This window comes from Hyperolius riggenbachi, chromosome 2, assembly GCF_040937935.1.
Source record: "Hyperolius riggenbachi isolate aHypRig1 chromosome 2, aHypRig1.pri, whole genome shotgun sequence".
NCBI classification, from domain to species: domain Eukaryota; kingdom Metazoa; phylum Chordata; class Amphibia; order Anura; family Hyperoliidae; genus Hyperolius; species Hyperolius riggenbachi.
The window spans coordinates 177,974,551-177,996,148 of NC_090647.1; the positions used below are offsets into that span (position 1 = coordinate 177,974,551).

At 42.8% G+C, this 21,598-nt stretch overlaps 1 protein-coding gene across 5 annotated transcripts in view; it reads right to left on the reverse strand.

Annotated features, from left to right (window-relative positions):
* Nucleotides 1-19,195, reverse strand: part of LOC137545980 (protocadherin-9) — a 125,007-nt gene extending 105,812 nt beyond the window's left edge. For 4 of the 5 annotated variants that reach the window (XR_011026140.1, XM_068267838.1, XM_068267837.1 and 1 more), the window contains exons 1-2: nucleotides 18,179-19,195; nucleotides 13,967-17,135 (exon numbers count right to left, since the gene is read on the reverse strand). Coding sequence is in view for 4 of the 5 variants with exons in the window: in XM_068267838.1 (XP_068123939.1) it covers nucleotides 13,967-17,002 (3,036 nt within the window). In the remaining variant the exon portion in view is untranslated. Of the gene's footprint in view, nucleotides 1-13,477; nucleotides 17,136-18,178 lie in introns of those variants that run through there. The other variant, XM_068267836.1, reaches the window with a different exon arrangement.
* Nucleotides 19,196-21,598: the final 2,403 nt, after the last annotated feature.

The following is a 21,598-nucleotide window of genomic DNA, read 5'->3' on the forward strand; positions in this document are numbered from 1 at the left end:
CAGAAGATATCTAGCAAGCTCCATGTGCTTGTCACTCTCTGGATATGACCTAGTAAATCTGGTCTAGGGACTTGTCCCCCATGCTGTTCCTTTTAGTCATTCAGTACTTAAAACAATACTTTTATGAAATGAAGAAAAGTGCTTATAGGACTACATCACATTTAATCTTATATTTCTATTTGCACTACAGTATTTAATCTGTAGAGTCCTAATGTGTCAATGTGTCCTCAAAATGACCATGGCCCAGCCTCTGCTTTGGTGCAAAGTAGAAAAGGATGGGATATGAAATGCGTGTGTGTGTGTGTGTGTGTGTGTGTGTGTGTGTGTGTGTGTCCAAGTATGTTTGTGCGTATTTGTGTGTGTGGTCATTTTGTGTTCAGTGTGTCACTAGGCTGCCATGGCTGGATTTCTGGCAAGGCCACATAGGCCATGGCCTAGGGCACCAGATAAACAAGGGGCGGCCTGCAGACAGTGGGCATTATTTGCAAGTGTCCAAACAAATGAAAGTGGTCAGGATAACTGCACTATTAGTACCAGCTGGCATCTGCCTGTGCTGTGCTACAGGCAGCTGCAGTCCGTTAACCAAACGTTTGTGAACAGTGTGTGACTAGCAAAAACCCAGACCTTGACCAATGACATAGCAACAGCTGCAGGCAGTGACAGAAGGCCGGGTCTCACGCACTTGGTGTGGGGGATGAAAGGACCAGGAGCAGCACCAGCAAATAGTACAGAATACAGAAGGCAGCCTCTCACAGTACCCATTTCTTAATTATTGATTGGCCAGCACTGTTACCCTGAAAACAGCAGTGGGTACAGGACTCACTTTTACGTGTTGCTGACCCCACCCGATGTCCAATTGTGAGCCACTTTTGACTATGTGTGTGTGGTGGAAGGCTCCCACCACACCCATCACCTGTAGATCGCTTGATTGACCAGTTCCCCCGTGTGACATGATTGATTCACTTCACGTTGCCATGGAGACCTCGGCACTAGCCCCAATAGTGGACACCATCGACCCAAAAATTTTTGGATTGGTGTGTGTGGAGAGAGGTGGTAGGATACGGTTTTCGGTTGGGGCGGCTGGTAATAGTCGGCCTTGGGCGGTAAGAAATACAAATCCGGCCCTGTAGGCTGCTATAGTGCATTATTTAGGAACTAGTGACTTGGGGCTTGATTCACTAACCGGCGCTAAGCCGATTAGTGTGCCCTAAGTGTTAGTGTGCGCAAACCACGGCGTTAGGTGCTTTAAGCCCACACATTTGATACAGCCCTGCTCACTGCGCGTGCAGCGCGGGTAATAGTGCGCGGTGCTGCTTCTTAAAAGTCGCACCCGGTGCGACGAAAATGACGCATCGGGTACCCGATAAGCAGCGCTGTGATGCGCCACTTCGGGGGCACCCGATATGCCATTTTTGCCGCACCAGGTGTGACTCAAGGGGCAGTGGGTGCAACATTATCAGCACTCACATAGGCACACCCGCGCTGTGCGCGCAGTACGCGGGACTGCGCGCAAAGTAGGTTTGCACGCACTAGCGCCCAAGAAGGGCTTTTCACACTGGCGCTAACACTTAGCGCCGGTTAGTGAATCAAGCCCTTGATGTTTCACAGGCAGTTTTACAGTATGGGAGAAGTACTGTAATCAATTCAGCTGTGATTTTGGGAAGAAATCTGCCAAACATGACATGTGAATGCTACCTCAAAATAACCTTGAAAAACACTGCATTTAAATTTCATTTTTTTATTACCTTAAAAAATATATTGTTTTACCTGGCCAGACCATTATGGACCTGTTGAAAACTCTAAAAACATAGAATGTAAGGATTGATATACAGAGCAGTATTATTTTGTAAAACATTAATTTACACACATTATTTTAGCGCACTGCACATGCTTTAGGCCTCGTTCACATAAGGGACGTTTCTGTGCGCTTTTCACAGCGCATTGTTCAGAAAGGTTTTGATTTTCCCATGTTATTAAATGTAGCCAGTTCACATCTATGCACTGCGCTGAGCAGCGTTACAAAAACGTAGTGTTGCATGCATTTCTGTGCATTGAGCTGTAAAGCGCACATCAATGCAATTGAATGGGTGTGCTTTTTAAGTGCATAGAAGCGCGTACAAGCGCATAGAAGCGCATGCGTTTTTTACCCCTATTTGGAAAAAAAATACATTTACATAGAAAAACAAAGCTTTATTGACAACTGCTACTGCTACATTAATCAAAACGTGCCTTAAAGAAGCGCAGCGCCACGCACAGAAACGCGCACTAAAGCGCGCACAAGCGCATGCATTTTTTGCCACGCGCTTTCACGCGTTTCTCAGCGCAACAGATGTGAACGAGGCCTAATGGTTTACACGTTTTAAGTCTTACTGCTGAAGACCTAATGTACATTAATATACACCTTCTATTTCAAGCCTATTGCATTCAATAAACATTGAGTTTGGAGCAGTAAAACTCTCTGTGCATACCATAAACTGTTATCCATGTGAAGTGCGGTAAAATAATGCTTAAATCCTCCTGTTAAAGAGAACCCAAGGCAGGTTTTTTTGGTCATAAAAAACATACTACCTGATCCTGGGTGCAAGTTGGATCAGGTAGCACCCATCCCCGCTGCTCCCCAACCCCCTGAAGCCTGTTATGGCTTACTTTCGCTTTCAGGGGTCACAACACTGCATTAAGAGCTCTGTGCTCTCATTCCGAGAATCACAGAGCTCAGAAAGGTGGGGAACAGGCGGGGGATAGGCTTCGAAGGGCCAGTGAGAGGAAGGAGAGGGCCCAAAGTGGGCATTTTGCAGGAGTGCCTCTCCTGCGATGGACGCCCCTTCCCCCTCCAAATTTTTGACTAGCTGCATAGGGGACACAGAGGCATGTCATGAACCAGGGAACACACCTCTGTATCCCATCTGCCCCCCCTCCTGCTCCGCCTCGGGTACACATTAAGGCCACATTCAGAGCCCGTTGCGTTCCCTGTGACAGCAGGAATGCAACACAATGGATCATGACAAGGGTGCCACATGTTATCCAGGTACAGTAAGCATACAGACAATGAAAATTATGCCTTACTTTTACTGTTAGCATGTTTGTAGTAACGCACTGCATGCAGTGCATTGCCATACCGCAACCCGTTATAACGCAACACTACCACCGCACATCGTATTGCAGTGCTGGAGGTCATGTTGCAAAGTGGCTGTTAGACCGCAACACTGTGAACATGGCCTTAACCATAAAGGTGCCCATACACTCGTCAGATTGGCAGCAGACAGATAAGAAATGCATCTGATGATCTATCTGATGCGTTTTTAGAACATTTTTTACCAGGATAGAATTCCAATAGATTTCAGTTTGAAATCTGTTGAAATTCGATCTGATGGCATTTTTTTGCCATCAGATTTCCATTAAGGTCAATGCAAACTGATAAGCAATCTCATCAGATCGACCTAAATTTTCCACCCTGCTAGTTCGATGGAAATCCATCGAAATCGATCGAAATCGGCCGTCGATCGGTCGATTGGCCAACCGATTTGCGATCGATCGATCGATCGATCGATCGCGATCGATCGGTCGGCCAGAAAATCGGCTGAGTGTATGGGCTGCTTAATGGTGTTTTGTGATTTAATCACATGGTGAAACTATTTTTAAATAATATAGAAAGGAAAAGAGCCGGCACTTACCAAATTTGCTACTTTTTATTCCTTGGGGATCACTTAAACATACAAAAATACAAATGGCTTCAGCTGCAAGGGTGCACCTCGCCTCCGGAAGCCATCTTCACTGGTATTATACCTTTTTGTATGTTTATGTGATCCACAAGGAATAAAAAGCAGCAACTTTAGGTAAGTGCCCGGCTCTTTTCCTTTCCGTATTGCTGGACTGTCTTTTTTCAACCGATTTCCGTGAGCACGTTTCTCTCGGGCATGCCATATCCTACCTAATAAAACCCCTGTGTCTCTGTATCCCATGTCCGTGTGTGTGTCCCTGCGTGGTACTGCACACATGCCGCAGGGACAGCAGATGGACGGGAGCAGGACAGGCAGGGGGCCGAGCGAGCAGGCACGCACACACGTGCGACGGGGGCACGCGCACGTGCGGCGAGGGCACGCGCATGCGTGCTGATAGGAGGCGGCGGTGACAGCCCTAGCCCGTTATTAAACCGGCTAAGGTGCCTAGTTTTACAATAAAATTAAAGCAATTTTGGTAGATAAGACGTCCAGTTAAGAAGCAAAAATGTTCCTTGCTATATGAAAATTAATATCATATGCCTCCCCCACCTACTTTGGCTTAAAATATTATTCTGTTTTCCCTTCTTTTTGTCAGGTCTGCCTCAAGGCAACTATTAGCTGCTTATGTAGATTTAGGGCAACTTACCCTGATCTTTAGTATCTGGGTCTCCTCACTTTATAACAACATATAACTCAGACCATGATCTACTGGCAGTCATACTCATGATTTATTTTACTTCCAGCGCCCAGAACAGACTACTTCCAATCAATCCACCCCCACCCCCCCACGCACACACACACTGTTTGCTCCCTCCACTGCTACGCTCACGGAGACTTACTGATTTACTCTTTAGGGTCATTGTTTACAGTCAGTGCTTTGTATGTTCACTTACTGATTTTATTTGCTCCCTAGCTGCTTCAACTTAAAATAACCTCTCAATCGCATAGCAGAATTTCACCCTATGGGCCTGATCCACAAGGTGGTGATAACTCAGTTATCACGCCTAAAAGACTTTAGGCGTGATAAGCTTTGCACCACTGAGTTAGCACCGATTTGTGCTTTTTTTTCGTGCGCAAAGTTTTACGCGCGCAATCGCGTAATTCCGCGCGCAGCGCCCATGGGGCCTGATTCACAAAGTGGTGCAAATTGTTTGCACGCCTGTGAAAAGCCCCTTATTACGCCTAAACTCAGTTTAGGCGTGATAAAATGAAACTCGCGCGAAATTCCCCCGTGCAAACTTTTGCGTGCGCAATCGCGCGGCGCAGTGCGCGCGATGCGCCCATAAAACCCTATGGCCGCTGCACGCGGAATTACGCGATTGCGCACGTAAAACTGCGCGTGGGAATTTCGCATGAGTTTAATTTCATCACGCCTAAACTGAGTTTAGGCGTGATAAGGGTCTTTTCACAGGCGTGCAAAAACTTTGCACCGCTTTGTGAATCAGGCCCTCTGAGCACACTGATCCTGTTTTTCTTAGCAGAGACTTATGAAGTCAGATGACAGTCTGTATTTAGTCTCAGTTTGCCACTGCCATCTAACACATGCTATGCTGATTCTTAGGGGCGGTTCACATGGACGATTGGCGGGCATTTACTGCCAGCGCCCGGAACTCATCCTCAAACACTCCCATTCAAGTTTACGGGAGAAAGCCCGCAAAGGCCCCCGAACAAGACGCCAACAAAAGGGATGCCGCCAGAGGCCCATATGAACCGGCCCTCAAACTATTGGGTATGTCCCTGCATTTTTGTCTGAACACAGATCACTCCATACGATTTGCACCATCTAAAAAAGGTTATTTATTAGGCTTATTAAAAAGAGTTACAGCATCCTAAAAATCCACATGTGGGTATGTGAAAGATGCTGTAACTCTTTTTAATAAGCCTAATCAAGAACCTTTTTTAGATGGTGCGAATCGTATGGAGTGATCTACAGTGACTTGTGACTCCAAGGGTGATTCCTGCACATCTACCAATCATTGGTGCAGTGGCAATTACGCTATATTCATTATTATCCACAAACATATAGACTACCTTATTGTATGATTTCCATATTATGTTCAGTATATGACTAAAGACTTAATGAATCTGTGATATTTTTGTTTGTTCTTTATATGTTATACTGTTTTATGTCCCTTGCATGGGATATGTATATTATCATCTCTATCATTATTACATTATTACATTGAATACAGTATGTGTATATCTATGATTAATATAACACACACATATAACACACACACACACACACACACACACACACACACACACACACACACACACACACACACACACACACACACACACACACACACACACACACACACACACACACACACACACACACACACACACACACACACACACACACACACACACACACACACACACACACACACACACTTTGTAGAACCTGTTCACTATACAGTGATATGTATTTCCAACATAGTTTCTGATGCCTAATCCTAAACTGCCCCACCCAAATTCTGAAGCACCTGTTCACAGAAAAATTATGTTGTGTACCACGCTTAAAAAATAAATAAATACATTTCTAGATCATCTAAAAGAATTTGGATGTGCAGCCTCATATTGTTTATTTAAAATCATAATTTATATTTAGGGCCCGTTCAGATCACAAATGCGGATGGCCATGCGTGTGGAACGCGTGCGGACCGCAACGCGTACGAACGCACGCCATCCGCGTTTCTGTGCGTTGCGTGGCTGATCCCATCACTGAAAAGTGAATGGGACAGCCGCGCGTTTTGACAAAATCTGCGTGCAGCATGCGTTACCGGACCGCACAGGTCCGGAACGCATGCAGTGTGAACATCAGACAGTGCACTCTATGCACTGTCTGATGTCGTGCGTGTCAGCCTCCTGCACGCGTTTCCAAAACGCGGCTGGAAACGTGTGCAGTCTGAACGGGCCCTAAGTGGAAAAATCACTAAGCACCAGCCTCTGATAAATGATGACATACTGCAGAAAGGCAGAGCACTGAGCTCCTGCAACACTTTCAGGAGCTCCATAGCAGACATATCCATCAGTACTCCCCTCTCTAAGGCTGGAACTATGCACATAGCTGTCTGTGCAGTAATCTCCCACTTGGGGCATGGAATAATTATATCAAGGCAGATGGCAGGAGAGGTAACAGAGACAACCTTAAATGAACACACTGTTGGAGGACCTGGCACCTACTGATTTTTCCACTGAAGGTGGAGTATCACTTTAATAGAGTAGCATTGCATGGTAATGTAGTGAGAGCAAGCATAACTGTGATGAAGCCTATACAGCAAAGCTTACACAAAATAAAGTTAAGAGTGTCATTGGTTACGGAAACTCATTGGATTCTTCTTTCCCTTCCCTTGAATAATATGACTTTTTGTGAGAAAACCCAAAAAATAATGTATCTGGCTTGGTTTAATCACACAAGCCTAACGTTTCTGTACCGTGTATCGACCAGCTGATCCGGCCAGCTGATAATATTCAGCTGGCCTGATCAAGCCGCTCGACCTTCGCCTGCTCGATCCCCGCCGGCGGACAATGGCAGGGAATCAAGCGCTGATAAGGAAGCGCCGGCGGGGACGAGCGGTGATCGATCCGCGCGGACGAGCGGGCCGCAGCTGGGGTCGATCTGCCGGCTAATCGGCCGCCGAATCGACCCGTGTATTCCCAGCATAACACTAAACTAGTCTGATCCTGCTTGCCTTGGTTGAATATTAATTAGGCTAAAGAGCCCAGTGAGCAGCCTGAAGTCATAGGCTCTCCAGACAGCTCAGGTTACCATACAAATATATATATATATATATATATATATATATATATATATATGTATGTATAAATATATATATATATATATATACACATCTGCGCACATTAGAGCATATTGCTAGTGAATTCTCATATGCCATGCATGGGGCACATGGGATAATTCATGAATACTTGTATACTTGTTAATGCAACCCTGAAGCAAAGATAAACTTATGAGATAATAAATTCTATGTGAAGTACAGCAAAGAACTAGAACATTAGTAGCACAGAAACGAGTATCATATTGTTTTCCAGTACAGAGAGAGTAAAAGAACAACAAAAAAACAAACAAAAAATGTCAGTTGTTATCTATGCAAAAGAGCTTCTCTGAGCTATTTGATCCACTGGGTCGTATACTGTCCTGTTTTCTGAAACACTTTAACAGTGAGAAACAGCTTCAAATAAGGCCCAGTGCACACCGAGCGGTTTTAGCAGCGATCCACCAACCGCTTCCGCCTGTGAAAACGCTTGGCTAATGTATTTCAAGGGGATGGTGCACACCAGCGGTTTGAGGTTTTTAGCAAACCCCAAACGTGCCTCCTGCTGCACGTTTGCAGTTTGCAGAAGCGTTTCTGCCTCAATGTAAAGTATAGGAAAAACGCAAACCACTCTGGAAAACGCTAGATCAGAGCTGTTTTCCAGATGTTTTTGTTACAGAAGCTGTTCAGTAACAGCTTTACTGTAACAATATTAGTAATCTGCTACACAAAAACGCTCCCAAAAACGCTAGGCATGTTTAGAAAATGTCTCTAAACATGGCTAGAATCGCTCTGAAATCTGCTCCCAAAACCGCTAGCGTTTTGAGGATCTGTTAGCGGTTTTGGTGTGCACTGGGCCTAAGATAAGAAAGCTTTACTGCAGGAGAGTTAAAAGGGTCATTATTTCTGCTCTGTTTTATAGGTCAAAAGACAGAGTGTGGTTTTAAAACTGTGACTGTGGGTCAGTGCACACTAAAAACAGCTAGCGGATCCGCAAACACTAGCGTTTTTTGGAGAGGTTTTTCTGAGCGATTCTAGGCATGTTTAGAGCGATTTTCTAAACATGCCTAGCATTTTTTGGAGCGTTTGGTGTAGCGTTTTTTTTATTTTTTGTTACAGTACAGCTGTAACTGAACAGCTTGTATAACAAAAACGCTTGGAAAATCGCTCTGATCTAGCGTTTTTCAAAGCGATTTTCCACTTTCCTACACTTAACATTGAGGCTGAATCGCCTCAGAAATCACCAAAAATGCTGCAGGACACAAGTTAGCATTTTGGAAAAAATGAACCGCTCTGGTGTGCACCATCCCATTGTAATACATTAGCTGAGCGCTTTTCAGAGCACTAGCGTTTTTAAAGACACTCAGAAAAGCTCTTGGTGTGCACCAGCCCTTAGGGCTCGTTCCCACTTGAACGGGAATCGTGCGATTCCCGCTCACCGCAAACTGCTAGCAGTTTTGTAAACAGTGTAGCTAATGTTTCCCTATGGCAGTGTTCTCACTGCCACAATCGTGGGCTTTTGCGATTAGCGTCAATGCAGCATTTTGGCGACGATTCTGGAGAGTTCCCCATTAGCATGTATACAACAGCTAATCGTGATCGCTCCCAAAACGCTACTCTGTCCAATGATTTTTCCGCGGTAATCAAGGCAAAATTACTCCCGCAAAACGCTGGTGGTAATCGCTAGCGTTTTGCAATTTTAGGTGTGAATGGGCCCTTAGACAGTGTGATGCAGTGTTATAAGAAAAAAAACAGTACACCATAACTAAAAATATGAGAATTTTTCTTTGCTACTACATTATGCGTACTGCACATACAGTTCATTATATCATACTTTTTTGGCTTTAGGTTTGCTTTAAACTCTGGAAATTGTAAGGAGGATCATACTATAAAAATGCTTGCATAGATGACATTATTACTATGCTTGAGTCTCGTGTTACTGTAATCTGGTTCACCTACACATGTTGCTAATGATTTGGGTATTTTTTATACTACTGGTTTATGAGCTCGGAACAGTAATGTTGAAGCACTGCAGCAACATGCGCCACTTGAGAGTAGCAAATTGCAATGTTATATTATTAGCAGTAAGGGTCAACCTCCGAAGCCTCTAAATATGAACTGCCTCTCCATCACTAAAATAAACAATGGCCTCCGACTTATTAACTCAGTAGTGGTGACAAAGTCAGTTTGTGTTCTGACTTTAAGCATGATACATTTCACAGTATTACAAATCCCCCCTTCCCCTCCTCCTCTTTAATAATGAGAAAATGAACTCTAAAATATTTTAAAAATATTTTTTTTTCTTGAATAATGAGCAAGACCGTTCTGCATGCAAAAATAAATTGTTTTTTGGAACATTTTCATCATTCAATTTACAATGTGTCACCTATGCTTGAGACAGGATGGAGCTGAGCACTTACAGATGACATTTTCCTACATTAACAAATAAAATTATGGTATTAAAAAGGCAATTTATTTTAGCGTTGTGAACTGTGAACTTGCCAGCACTTCAAAGTATAAACAAATAACAATTACTGACAGTACCATATAACTTGCTGTTTTTCAGATCAACAATAACTGTTAACCTTCTAAATACCAAGGGCCCTGACATCCCATTCCCAGAAGGGATTATGCTAATCTAGTTCTGCGTACGCCTTTCCAGCTGTATACACATTTTCTTTTTTTTTTCCACATCCCTTCTGTAATAAACACCCAGTGCACAGCCACAAAACCATGAGGGTTAAAACCCATAGCTTCCATTAAACCCCCTGAATATTGTCATTCACGGTTTTATACAGCAACTGCACAAAAATAATCAACATGTATATCTACAGGCAGTGATGAAACAGTGCTGGTTTATTTTACTTGGAATAAATTACTTTACATGTGATGCCATAAAAATGTGTGTAACAACTAGTCTGCTGGTAGATACAAGGCCTTAATGCACACAGTATGAAGTATGCTGAGAGGGTAAGAATAACTGGCCAAAAGTATACTATAAACAATGACTAGGGTTACCTAAATTGAACGTTTTTAGTTAACCAGGAAAACGTTCTGTATCCTTTACTCAATACGTTTAAACCGGAGCATGAAAACGTTGATACTGTTCTGGATGTTAAAAAAGTAGTACTGATCTGAAAAGTTGCAAATCAACCCTCAAAAAAAAAAAAAATTATATATATATATATATATATATATATATATATATATGTATATGTATATATATATATATATATATATATATATATATATATATATATATATATATATATATACACAAAGTTCTGTGAGATAAATTCCATTTTATATAGCTAAATGGCTATGTAAGTGTATATGAATACATGGTTAATAATCTAGGAGCATTTACGAGCAACAGGATTTTTATTTTTATTAAAGAAAACATCATTTTAAGTTGGAGGAAAGTAACTATATATAATGTTTTTTATTTTTTTTAAATTGAGGAAAAAAGAATTACTATTTTGGAATTAAACGCCCAAAGATATTGCTTAAGTGATAGCAAAAAATTACTTTTCACATCTTAAAAAATAAAATGGTTAGACTATCCCCATGCTTTTTGGTATAGCACTTGAGAATGTTGTGAATATTGGATTTTTTTTTTCTGTTCCTTCTATGTTAAGAATGTGAATTATTAACAGACACACTCACTACTTCAGCTTTAACTTTTACCATATCTGCTCTGAGTCTACTACTAAAATGAAGAGAGACTGGATTGTACGACAGCACAGTTGGAAGTATCTTGTCACAACACCCAGTCTGCAGCAGTCACATCCTACAGGCCCCCACCCTTTGATGACCCAAAGTTACAGCTGAGAAATATCGCTACTTGAAGCGAGTTACATCATACTTGTAGCATATAAGTGGGTCATTGTTTCATATCTTTAACATCTGTTGTTTATACCCAAGAAAATTCACTAGGGCAAGGAAATTAATTCCCCAATTGCTGTCAACAGAGTTAGGGAACAGCAATAAACAGCTTACTGTAAAGCCTCTGGCTACAATAAAACGGCTGTCAATAAAGCATGCCTGATATGGTAATGTTGTACTGAGAAAATAGATCCTTTGAAAGGGAATTACTTATACAGTAACCAATAGATCAGCCTCCACGTCTATAAATAAAGAATGAAAGGAAGCCAACTGTCATTTAAAGTAGTTTACAGAACTCTGGCAGGAGCCAACAGCAGCAGCAACAACAAAAAAATTCTCAATATTTGAGGCCACAATTGCGCCGGCAGAGTCGCTCGTAAGCTCTTCCATAAGGGTAAAATGTTAAGTGTGATGGGTGATGATATGGTAAAATAAATTCACAATTCACCAGCAATTCACAGGGCTGTGCGGTAAAATAAGTGGCTTTACTTTATCAGTATAAAAGCAATATAGTCAAAGCGGTAATCAAAAGCAACCAATCAGCAATCACCATTCTGTATTCTAACAGCCGTTAACCTATAAGAGGTGAAACCTGATTGGCTGCTATGGATTTTTGCATGCTGCTCGTCTTTATTGCTTGTTGCACTACATTATTAAATGACTTGCATGGACAATAGCGATGTACAACAAGTACAGTTACGGTATATAGCATAGTCACAAGGCATGGTGAACTGTGAAACACAAACTGTTCTTTTTCCTTACACAGAATACTACCACTGCAAGCATTCACAATTCCTAAGGCCTAACGCCAGAAGTCCCATTACTTATTGGGCATATGAAATGAAGATGAGGAAGTTGGTGCAGTACACCCTATCCATTCTGGATCTGCTTTACAAACTCAAGGACTGGTCGCTCCAGTGCAACTGTCATTAAATAAAAGGTTTCTTTGGCTGTAGAGCCAGCCTGATCTATTCCTCCCCCCCATGTCTAATATACTGCAGGCTTGGCACCAAGCCAGAACAAGCCACATAGAACCTTACTGCCATCTACAGGCTGCTCCGCTACTCTAATTCAGAGGCAGCAAACAAGTCTCAATGAAATAAATTAGACAGCTCTGCATTTAAATCTTTATTAGTAGGGAATTATTGGTCTGAAAGCTAATGCTGGATTTTGTAAAATATGAGTTTCCCTGATCACTAATCCCTCTTTAGATGGCAAATTTCACAGCTAAAATGGGCTTTGACAGATTGCTTTTGCTTTACTTAGATGAAGAAATATTTACAATGGATTGAGTTCTTTCTGCATAATTTTTGCTCTAATTATTTGAATAAATCCATTGCCTCAAAGCAGAAGTTTGCTGTATAAGAAGACGTATAATATAACAAATGCTGGGTAGACAGTTCATACACCCTTCTATAGAAATTCTGTAAAAACTTTCAAGTATGACATAACTTAAACCTGGGGGCAATTCAAATCTATAATTCTTCAAAGTCACGGGACCGTCTTATCATACTAATTAAAGTAATGCCTGTGTACTGGGACTCACGCGTTAAACTCTAACCAATTTTTTTCCAAATTTTACTGGGCTAATTTTAGTAAGAAAGTGCTTATGTGGAAAGTGAAGTGACCAACCAATCAGATTTCACCTTTCATGAGCTTAGGTTACTCCTAAGACTGAAAGGTGGTTTACGGTGTTTGTCAGGGGTTACTGCACTTTGCACATTGACTTTTGCGGCATATTGGTTTCTTTAAAGACGGATTCATACACAGGAAAGTATTTATAAATAGTATATATAGACTATTTATTTAAATTTTGATATTTGTAGGACAGAAGAACACATAAAATACATTGTGCAGCTAGGAAGCCTAGCAAAGGCACAGGACTGATAAGTACATATAGAACTTCAATTTAGCTACAAGCATGTTTTTTTAGCATACCTGTAATTTTTCTGATAAATACTGTACAAAAGAAAATAAAAAAAAAATCATTTAAACATTAAAATACATTTTCCAGATGTGAATTGCACCCAGTCATGCATTTTTACTCACAATTGGTATTTAATGCAAAATACATCATCTCATTTTCCAGCAAGAGTAAAAAAAAGTGAACCCCTTTTTTGTGTGACCTTATATAATACTTGTCCATCAAATTAAGAATAAAAAAGTTTTAAAGCAAGATCTTCTGAAGTCTGCACAGTGGAGCATATGTGACATATTCATGGTGACAATAGGAAGTCCTCTGGAACATTTTTGTTTTCCTTTTCATTATTGGAGTATAGGGGTTACAGTGGGGCCGTGAGATTTAACATGCACATGTATAGTACAGTACAATCAGGAATGTAACAATGGTAAATGCATATATGCATAAACACATGTATGCATATATATTCTGAACTTCTGAGTCCTCAAAAGTCTGTCAAGACTCAGTGGAAAAAAAATGGAAAGGGGTTGATTTTTTTTTTCCCTCTCGGTAACATGAGCAAGTCAAAGATGACTGTATGAAGACATAGTGGCACTTTAATACTGGTTGATTGGGCACTTGTATGCAGTACTTATAGACCAGTAAAAGTGCTCGTTTACCTGTCTGGTGTGTAAAGGACCTTTTGTCTTGAAGCCTCCCTGGGAGCTGCACTCTGAGGCACTGAAGTGATCTGAACTAGTGGAAGAGCGTTTGGAGAGGGTGTCACAACCCCCAACAAAGGTGTTGTCCAAAGGAAGTTCCTGAATGACATGATGCTTTTTCACTGACACTGGAGTGTCTGCTTTAAGATGAAAAGCAGACTGCGGAGAGGCAGACTTGTAATGCTTAGCTAGGTCAGGGCTGTTAGGCTTGAAGGTTGTTGGGGGGGCAGTTCCCCAATCAAAGCGTCCGATCCCTTGTTCCTCCAGCTCGGCTGGAAGACTAATTGTCCCGTTGATAGGTTCATGTACAGTGTCATCAGGTTTAGATTCCTCGATGGTAACAAAGTTCAGCAGAGAACTTTTAGGAGACTTTCGTTTCTTCCTTTTCTTTTTCTTATTCTGTTTGCTCTCCTGGTTTGGTGACATCCATTCTGCCCCTTGTTTGCTCCTCTGGGCAGCTTTAAACCTTGATGCATGCCGACACCGGACAAGAACTGTCACAAAGATGACCACAATGACCACCATGGCACCTGCCACTATTGCAATCATAATTGTAAGGTAATCCTCATTTTGATAAGGCTGACTGTTGTCTCCAATGTTTCTGTCTAGAGGAGTCTCCATAGTCCTGCGTATCAAATCATGAATGTAGGAGGCATTCCCAGCTGTCTCATTTACATAAAGAAACACCAGAACCAGAGTGTGCAAAGGCTTGGGGTATCCCAGGTCACTGATATTTACCACTAGGCGGTGTAGGCCTACATCTGTTGCTGATGGTTTCTCTTCTAAAGTAATATTGCCTGTTACTGGATCTATTCGAAACAATCCTTTGCTATTTCCACTGACAATTGTGTATTTCAGTTCAGCATTCATCCCCGTGTCAACATCCACAGCGAAAACTTCTGCAACTACGGAACCAGGAATGGCTGAAAGAGGCACCAGTTTAAATGATGTATTGGATGGAGGGGAGATAACTACAGGGCTATTATCATTAGCATCCATTATATTGATTGTTACTTTTGCTGTGGAGGAGCGTGGACTCTGGCCTCCATCTACAGCTTTGACATCAAATGTGTATGAACCTTGCTGCTCCCTGTCAAAAGACACATTGGACTTAATCAAACCAGAATATGGATCTAGGACAAAGTTTTCATTATCATTAAGTATTGAAAGGGTTACAGCTTTGTTCTCTCCCGCATCTGAATCTGTTGCTGTTATGACTCCCACTGTGCTGTACTTTGGTAGGTTTTCAGACACAAAGAACTGAAAGTGGTTGTGTGTAAACTTGGGGCTATTGTCATTCTCATCCAGCACAGTCACAATCACAGCTGCTTGGCTCTGCAGTGGAGGAGTCCCATTGTCTCTGGCTGTGACAGTGAAAATGAAACGTTCCTGCTCCTCTCTGTCAAAAACTCTAGAGGCTGTCAAAACTCCTGTCTTCCGGTCCAGATCAAAGAAAGATGCATTAGGGCCAAGCTGGTAAACAATGTCAGAATTCTTCCCACTGTCTTCATCTGTGGCACTGATAGTAGTTAAGTATAAACCTCTGCGGTTGTTTTCAGACACTGATAGCTCAATTACAGGCTGAGTAAAGATTGGAGGGTTGTCATTCTCATCCTCCAATTCCACTCTCACCAAGGCAGTCTGGTTCAAGCTAGGCTTTCCCGTGTCAGCTGCAACTATCTTAAAACTAAATTCTTTGGTGCCCTCATAGTCCAACAAAGAAGAAGTCTCTAGCAAATACTGGTTATCATAAACAGCTTTTAAATGAAAGGGGACTTCTCTTTCAATAAAACAGATGACCTTGCTGTTGACATCTGTGTCTTTATCGGACACTGTGATCAGGGCTATCTTTGTATTGATAGGGTCCTTCTCTGATAAATACACTGTTCCATTTATTGGACTTATAATATACCTGAGATCTATGTTAGGTGGGTTGTCATTCACATCAGTTACATTGATAGTCACTGTTGCCCTCGCAGGTGTGGAGCTGCCATCTGTAGCTAAGACAGTTAACTTGTGAATTGCAGAATCTTCTCTGTCCAAGGGTCTCTGAACTGTAATTAATCCAGTACTGTTGTGTAAAGCAAAAAGCCTTTTGGTAGCCGATGTCACTTGGGCACCATAGATGTATCTGATTTCAGCATTGGTACCTATGTCTGCATCTGTTGCATGCAACTGTACTACAGAGGTCCCTATGGGAGCATTCTCGGGGATGTGAACTTCTACCTGACTTTCTTTGAACACTGGTTTGTTGTCATTCACATCACTTACTGTGACTTGCAGGATAGCAGTGCTGGATTTCTGAGGGCTGCCACCATCCTCCACTTTGATTTTCATCACATAAGTGTCCTTTTGCTCTCTGTCCAACACCTGCTGCACAATCAGCTGTGGCCATTTCTCCCCCTCTGGTGTCTCGACAATGTCCAGTCCAAAGACACTCTGCCCATTTAAAAGCTCATAGTGTTGCACTCCATTGAAACCTGTGTCAGGGTCCACTGCTGATGGGATGGGAAAGCGACTGTTTATAAGTGTGTTTTCTGGTATAGAGATATTGATCACAGTTGAAGGGAACATGGGTGCATTATCATTGGTATCAGTGACAATTATCTTGATCTTAATAAGACGGAAAAAGTCATTGGGGAGGATGACTACTTCAAGCTCAAAGAAACATTCATTTTCCTCGGCATAAGAGGAACCGGCACACAGTTTTTCTCTATCTATCCTTGTGGAGGTGGTGAAGAGCTCTCCAGTGGTGCTGGACACCTTGACCAGAGGAGAGTCGCCAGCTTTAGAGACCAGTCTGTAGACGAGGCTGTTACTAGTTCCAGTTGCAGCATTGATGTGTGAGATATTCAACTCCTTTGGTATGTTTCCAATAGGTACATTTTCCGGCAGTTCCTCCCTTATGGTGTAAATAAGTTCCTGGGCGATGGCAGAATCCAGCCTTAAGCAGGCAATAAGAGCAGCCAACAGGTAAAAATCCCTTAGGTCCATGATAATGTGCTTCCTTTGTTTTCTTGGATTTTAGGATTTAAGGGTTGCCTCTGAGAAATGGTGCCGATTTGCAAGAGGAGGCGTGCATGGACTGCAAGATGCCTTACATCTCATTTCTAATTGGAGCCAACAGCTGTCAACACAATCACACAAACAAACAGATTTGTTTCATTCAGTATAATATAAGTCTGTACAGATATAAATACACAACACATTACAATATATCACTTGTAAAAAGTGCCTGCTTTCAGCCTAGGCAGTCATGTCTGATAAAGAAAATAAAAAAAAAAAGAATCCTATTCACTGATGCTAGCATGCCCGGCATTCTGCATACATAGTATGCAGTTGGCCACTTTTCTTCATTAAGCCAAATACGCTATTCCCACACATTTGTTTTTCTAATATTCTAATCAAGGCAGCGTGATGTAGAATTCACATAATGCACCTATCCGTATAACTGTTGCCAATAGAATCCTAAGTCCTTACCAGTATTCCTTGTAACTGCACTGTCAGCTGCCAAATACAATTTGTGCTTCATTGCCCCTACTATGGAGTCATTCCTCTTATCGGAGCCCATTCCTTGTGTCTTTGCTACTCTACTGCTATGATATGGAGAGCTGGAAAGGGCTGTAGAAGCTGCTGCCGCAACTGCTCAGTATACTTGCAATCCCTGATAGCTAGAAGACAAACCCAGGCTTTTCTAGCTCACGTTACCACTAACCTGGCAAGTCTTTACAATCCTTCTTCTTATGCTTTCCTTCAGACCCATACTGACTGCATGCTTGAGGCTGCTTCACTGATTTCCCACCGGTTTATCTAGCATTTCCCATACTAGGCTACTGGGCAAGGCATGCAACATTTGTATTCAATCTAGTCACAATTAATATGGCAGTAAAACACTGCATATTTACCCCTGCAAGAAAAATCCTCATCAAGCTTCCCCACTGTTCTACAGAACCCTACATGTCATCGCCCAATGCTATCACACACATTACAATCAGATCAAATAGTCAGAAAATACGATTTGCAAATTCATTCTGTTAACTTTGTTAGAATGGCATGGGTTATTATGATCTGATTGTACTGTGTGTGTCTGCCCCCCACATTTATAGGCAACCCAATCACACTGTAACGCATGTGGGTGCCTTAACTAGTAATAAAGGTCTTACAACTTACAAGGCAGCTGCTGTTCCCAGTCCAGAGGCCAGTTAGCTGCAGCCAGGGATGAAGCAGTTGTAGGTAGCAGGACAGTTATGCCTCTTGTGATGCGGGAAAGACGCAGTCTGGTAGTAAAAGGTTAGCCCAGGGATGGGATTTTCATCTAATACTTGTTAAATACTGTTGGTAAGTGCAGCAGGTAAAAAGCACGGTGCTTGTTCGGACTGCCTAGCTGCTCCAGTAGCTGCAGATTACACAGGAGAAAACGCTGCTAGCAGACACTTGGCGTAAACTGGGCAGTTTCTGAGCTGTAATCTTATCTGCATTAGGCTGTGCAGAAGCTGATGCTTGTGATTAGTTCCAGCAGGGTGATAGAGGCAGGTACAGATGCAGGCAGAAGTGTGCTCTCACAACAAGATCTAGACTCTCAGGCTAGAGGAAAAAACAAAAACACCAGAAAAATAAAACGCCACCAGGCTCAACTTCACACTTCCCAGGCGTCCCTTGAATGAACGGATGCTGTGCATCTAGGAATCCATCCAGCAGCGATTGGCAACAAGACAAACAGGACCAGTTTGTGCATCATCAACCCAAAGGCTCCCTCAAAATGTGTTGCTGCTCCTGGACGGTGATTTAGCAACTCCAGGCTAGCACTCAGTTGCATTGTAAATCAAATCCTTCTCTCCGCCGGGTCCACCAGTCACCATCCTCCTAAGTAGTAATAAAACGTGAAATGGGTACCACATCCAGCTGGACTGATCAAGCCGCTCTTATTTTCCATTGAACGCACGGTAATATCTCCAGCTGCCTCTAACGGTGTTAAAAGAAGAAAAAAAAAAAAAAAAGAAGAAAAATAAAAAGAAAGAAAGGAAAAAAAAATCAAGAGTCTGAAACTTGGTGTGGCAGAAGTCAGAGTTGGAATAGCGCTTCTCAAGTGCTAGCTGCCAGAAATCCCCAACCAGATCGCTCGGAGATTGCAGGATGTTCCTTCTTCCCTCTTTATAGTATCCCTCTCACAGACGTGCGCTAGATAGCCCTCCCTTTCCCTCTGAACTGGATTTCTTGATAGAACTCTCAATAAACCCAAAGGGAGGGCGGATTTGCTGCCTAGAGCCGCCCAGAAGCCACTGGTTGGCTGTCTAGGAGTATGTGGATGGGAGACGGACAGAAAGGGAGAAACCGCGCATCCTGGTTATCCCTCTGGACGTGCGTGCTCCATCCTCCTCCTCCCTGCTGGTCATAGGGTGGTGCAGAGACTTGTACCGGGCTCCCTGCCACCTAGCTGCTCAGTTACGTGCAGCACCAGCAGAGCTCTCACTGTACAAACCATCAGCAGCACCGTACATTCTGCTAACTCTACGGCTGCGCTGCTGCACCTTGTCACACACCGATCACTGTCAGTGCAATGCAATAAACCACCGCTGCTGTCCAATACAACATCACGCGATCCTGCACGCATGGAGCTGCTGCGAAGTTTCCGCAGGTCATGGATAATAATACCATGTCAGACTAGTCAAGATCTATTTCGAGCAAGTGATCATGCGATCGATATTCAGATCCAACATCAATCAATCGGATATAGAAAACAGCTAAATCTACATACCCACTGGAAGATGGATTGGGGAATCTGAAGTGATACTACAAAATAGCATCTTTTTAGGGCTCCCTGCACACCGCAAATCCGTTTTGCGATTCCAATTTGCAATTCCGATTTTTCCCGAATGCAATCAACGGAAAAAACGCAGCATGCAGTAACGATTAAAAATCGGAATCGGATGTAAAAACCGATTAAAAATCGGAATCGCATGCAGTGTGCAGAGAGCCTAAATTGTGTACCATGGAAACAAACGATGGGCACAAACATGCATTTGAACGATTGTGATACTTTGCGCGGCAGTCAGTGGGGATCTAAGCAATTGCTCATTCAGCGATCCATCACGATGGCCGCTCCGTTTAATATCGCGGGTAGTCACACTTCTTTTAACATCGTTTTACGATTTTTCGTTAAATTATGTTACCCGATATCATGAAAACAATTGTTCCTCATGAAAAGATGATCGCAGGAAAATTGCGATGTGGAAATGGACCTTAGCAGACACACATCTTTTTTCCACTTGAGTATGCACCAAAAGGACATACAGATGCAATGATGGCCACTGGCCAGTATTTTGTTCGATATTTTCCAGCATGACTGATCTGCTTCGGATTGCAAAAGAGATCGATTTTAAACGTGGGGATCGGTTGCTGGCATTTAGTAGTCTGTATATTTTTAACCCGATTCTATCATTTTCTCGACTGGAAATAGGATCTTTAGTGAGAATTGCATGGTGTGTACCATGCATCAGACATATATAACAGTGCACTGTGTACAGTATTTACTTGCATAACAATCATAGCCCAAGGTTCAAATTTGACATAGTTTGATACCGTAAGCCAACTCCATCCACGTATTTGCCCAATTCTGAGTCAGCATTTAATAGATATCTTGTTTTTTCTATATGCAAAAGTATGGTATGGATCAGGAGCCCCCACCCCAGCCATTTCCCTCAATGCAGACTAACAGAGCTGCAGGCTCTGATCTTCTTAGCCATCTCTTTCTTTGCATTGTACTCCGAACCAAAGCAGCAGCCATCCCACAGAACCTGCTGTTAACCCCTTCAGCATATTTTGCTGTCATGAGACCAATATTTTAACACAGGACTTCATTCAATTTTTTTTTTAATGTAATATATCTGGACATTCTGCCAGCAGATGGTGTGTATAGACCTGTGCCGGGGTACACTGGCAAGAGGAGGAAGGAGGATGCACTTCTAAAGGGATACCAGTGATGCCCTTCCATCATTTGCCAGCCTGCATCCTCATTTAGTAGAATGCTGTTATAGAGCTTGGCTGTGCTGGGTACAGTGCAGTTATGTGTCCCGGACATCTATAATGCCTGCATGCAATGTATGAGAGCAGGGGGACTGTGAGAGAGGCATGCAGGGCCAGGCATACGGGAGACAGTTGTCACGTAGCAGCATGGTTCGGAGACTGCAGACAGGCGACAGGAGGACACAAGCTGCAGTCTCCGGACAAGCTGTGACACGCTCTATGCGGATCCCCTCCCTGCCTGTAGAGCTGATAGCTAGCACTGAGCCTGCTAATCTCCCTCTCCCCTCCCTGTCCGCCCCCACCAACAAGACCCCTGGGCCAGTAATCAATCCGCGAGGGGGAAAGGGTTGCGGAGGGCAATGAAATCCATTAAAAGGCCATCGTGCCCTGAGCAAAAAATGATTTTCTTTAGAATGTGCTCCCCATTCAGAATTGTGGCTTTTCTCTGCAGATCGCGCCAGCACGGGGATGCTGGAGGGGAGGTGGATGTATGGATGTCCCTGCGGAGTGACTCGGTGCTTGTGTGCAGGAGATGAGGTGGATATGTATCAGTGTGACTGCGTACAG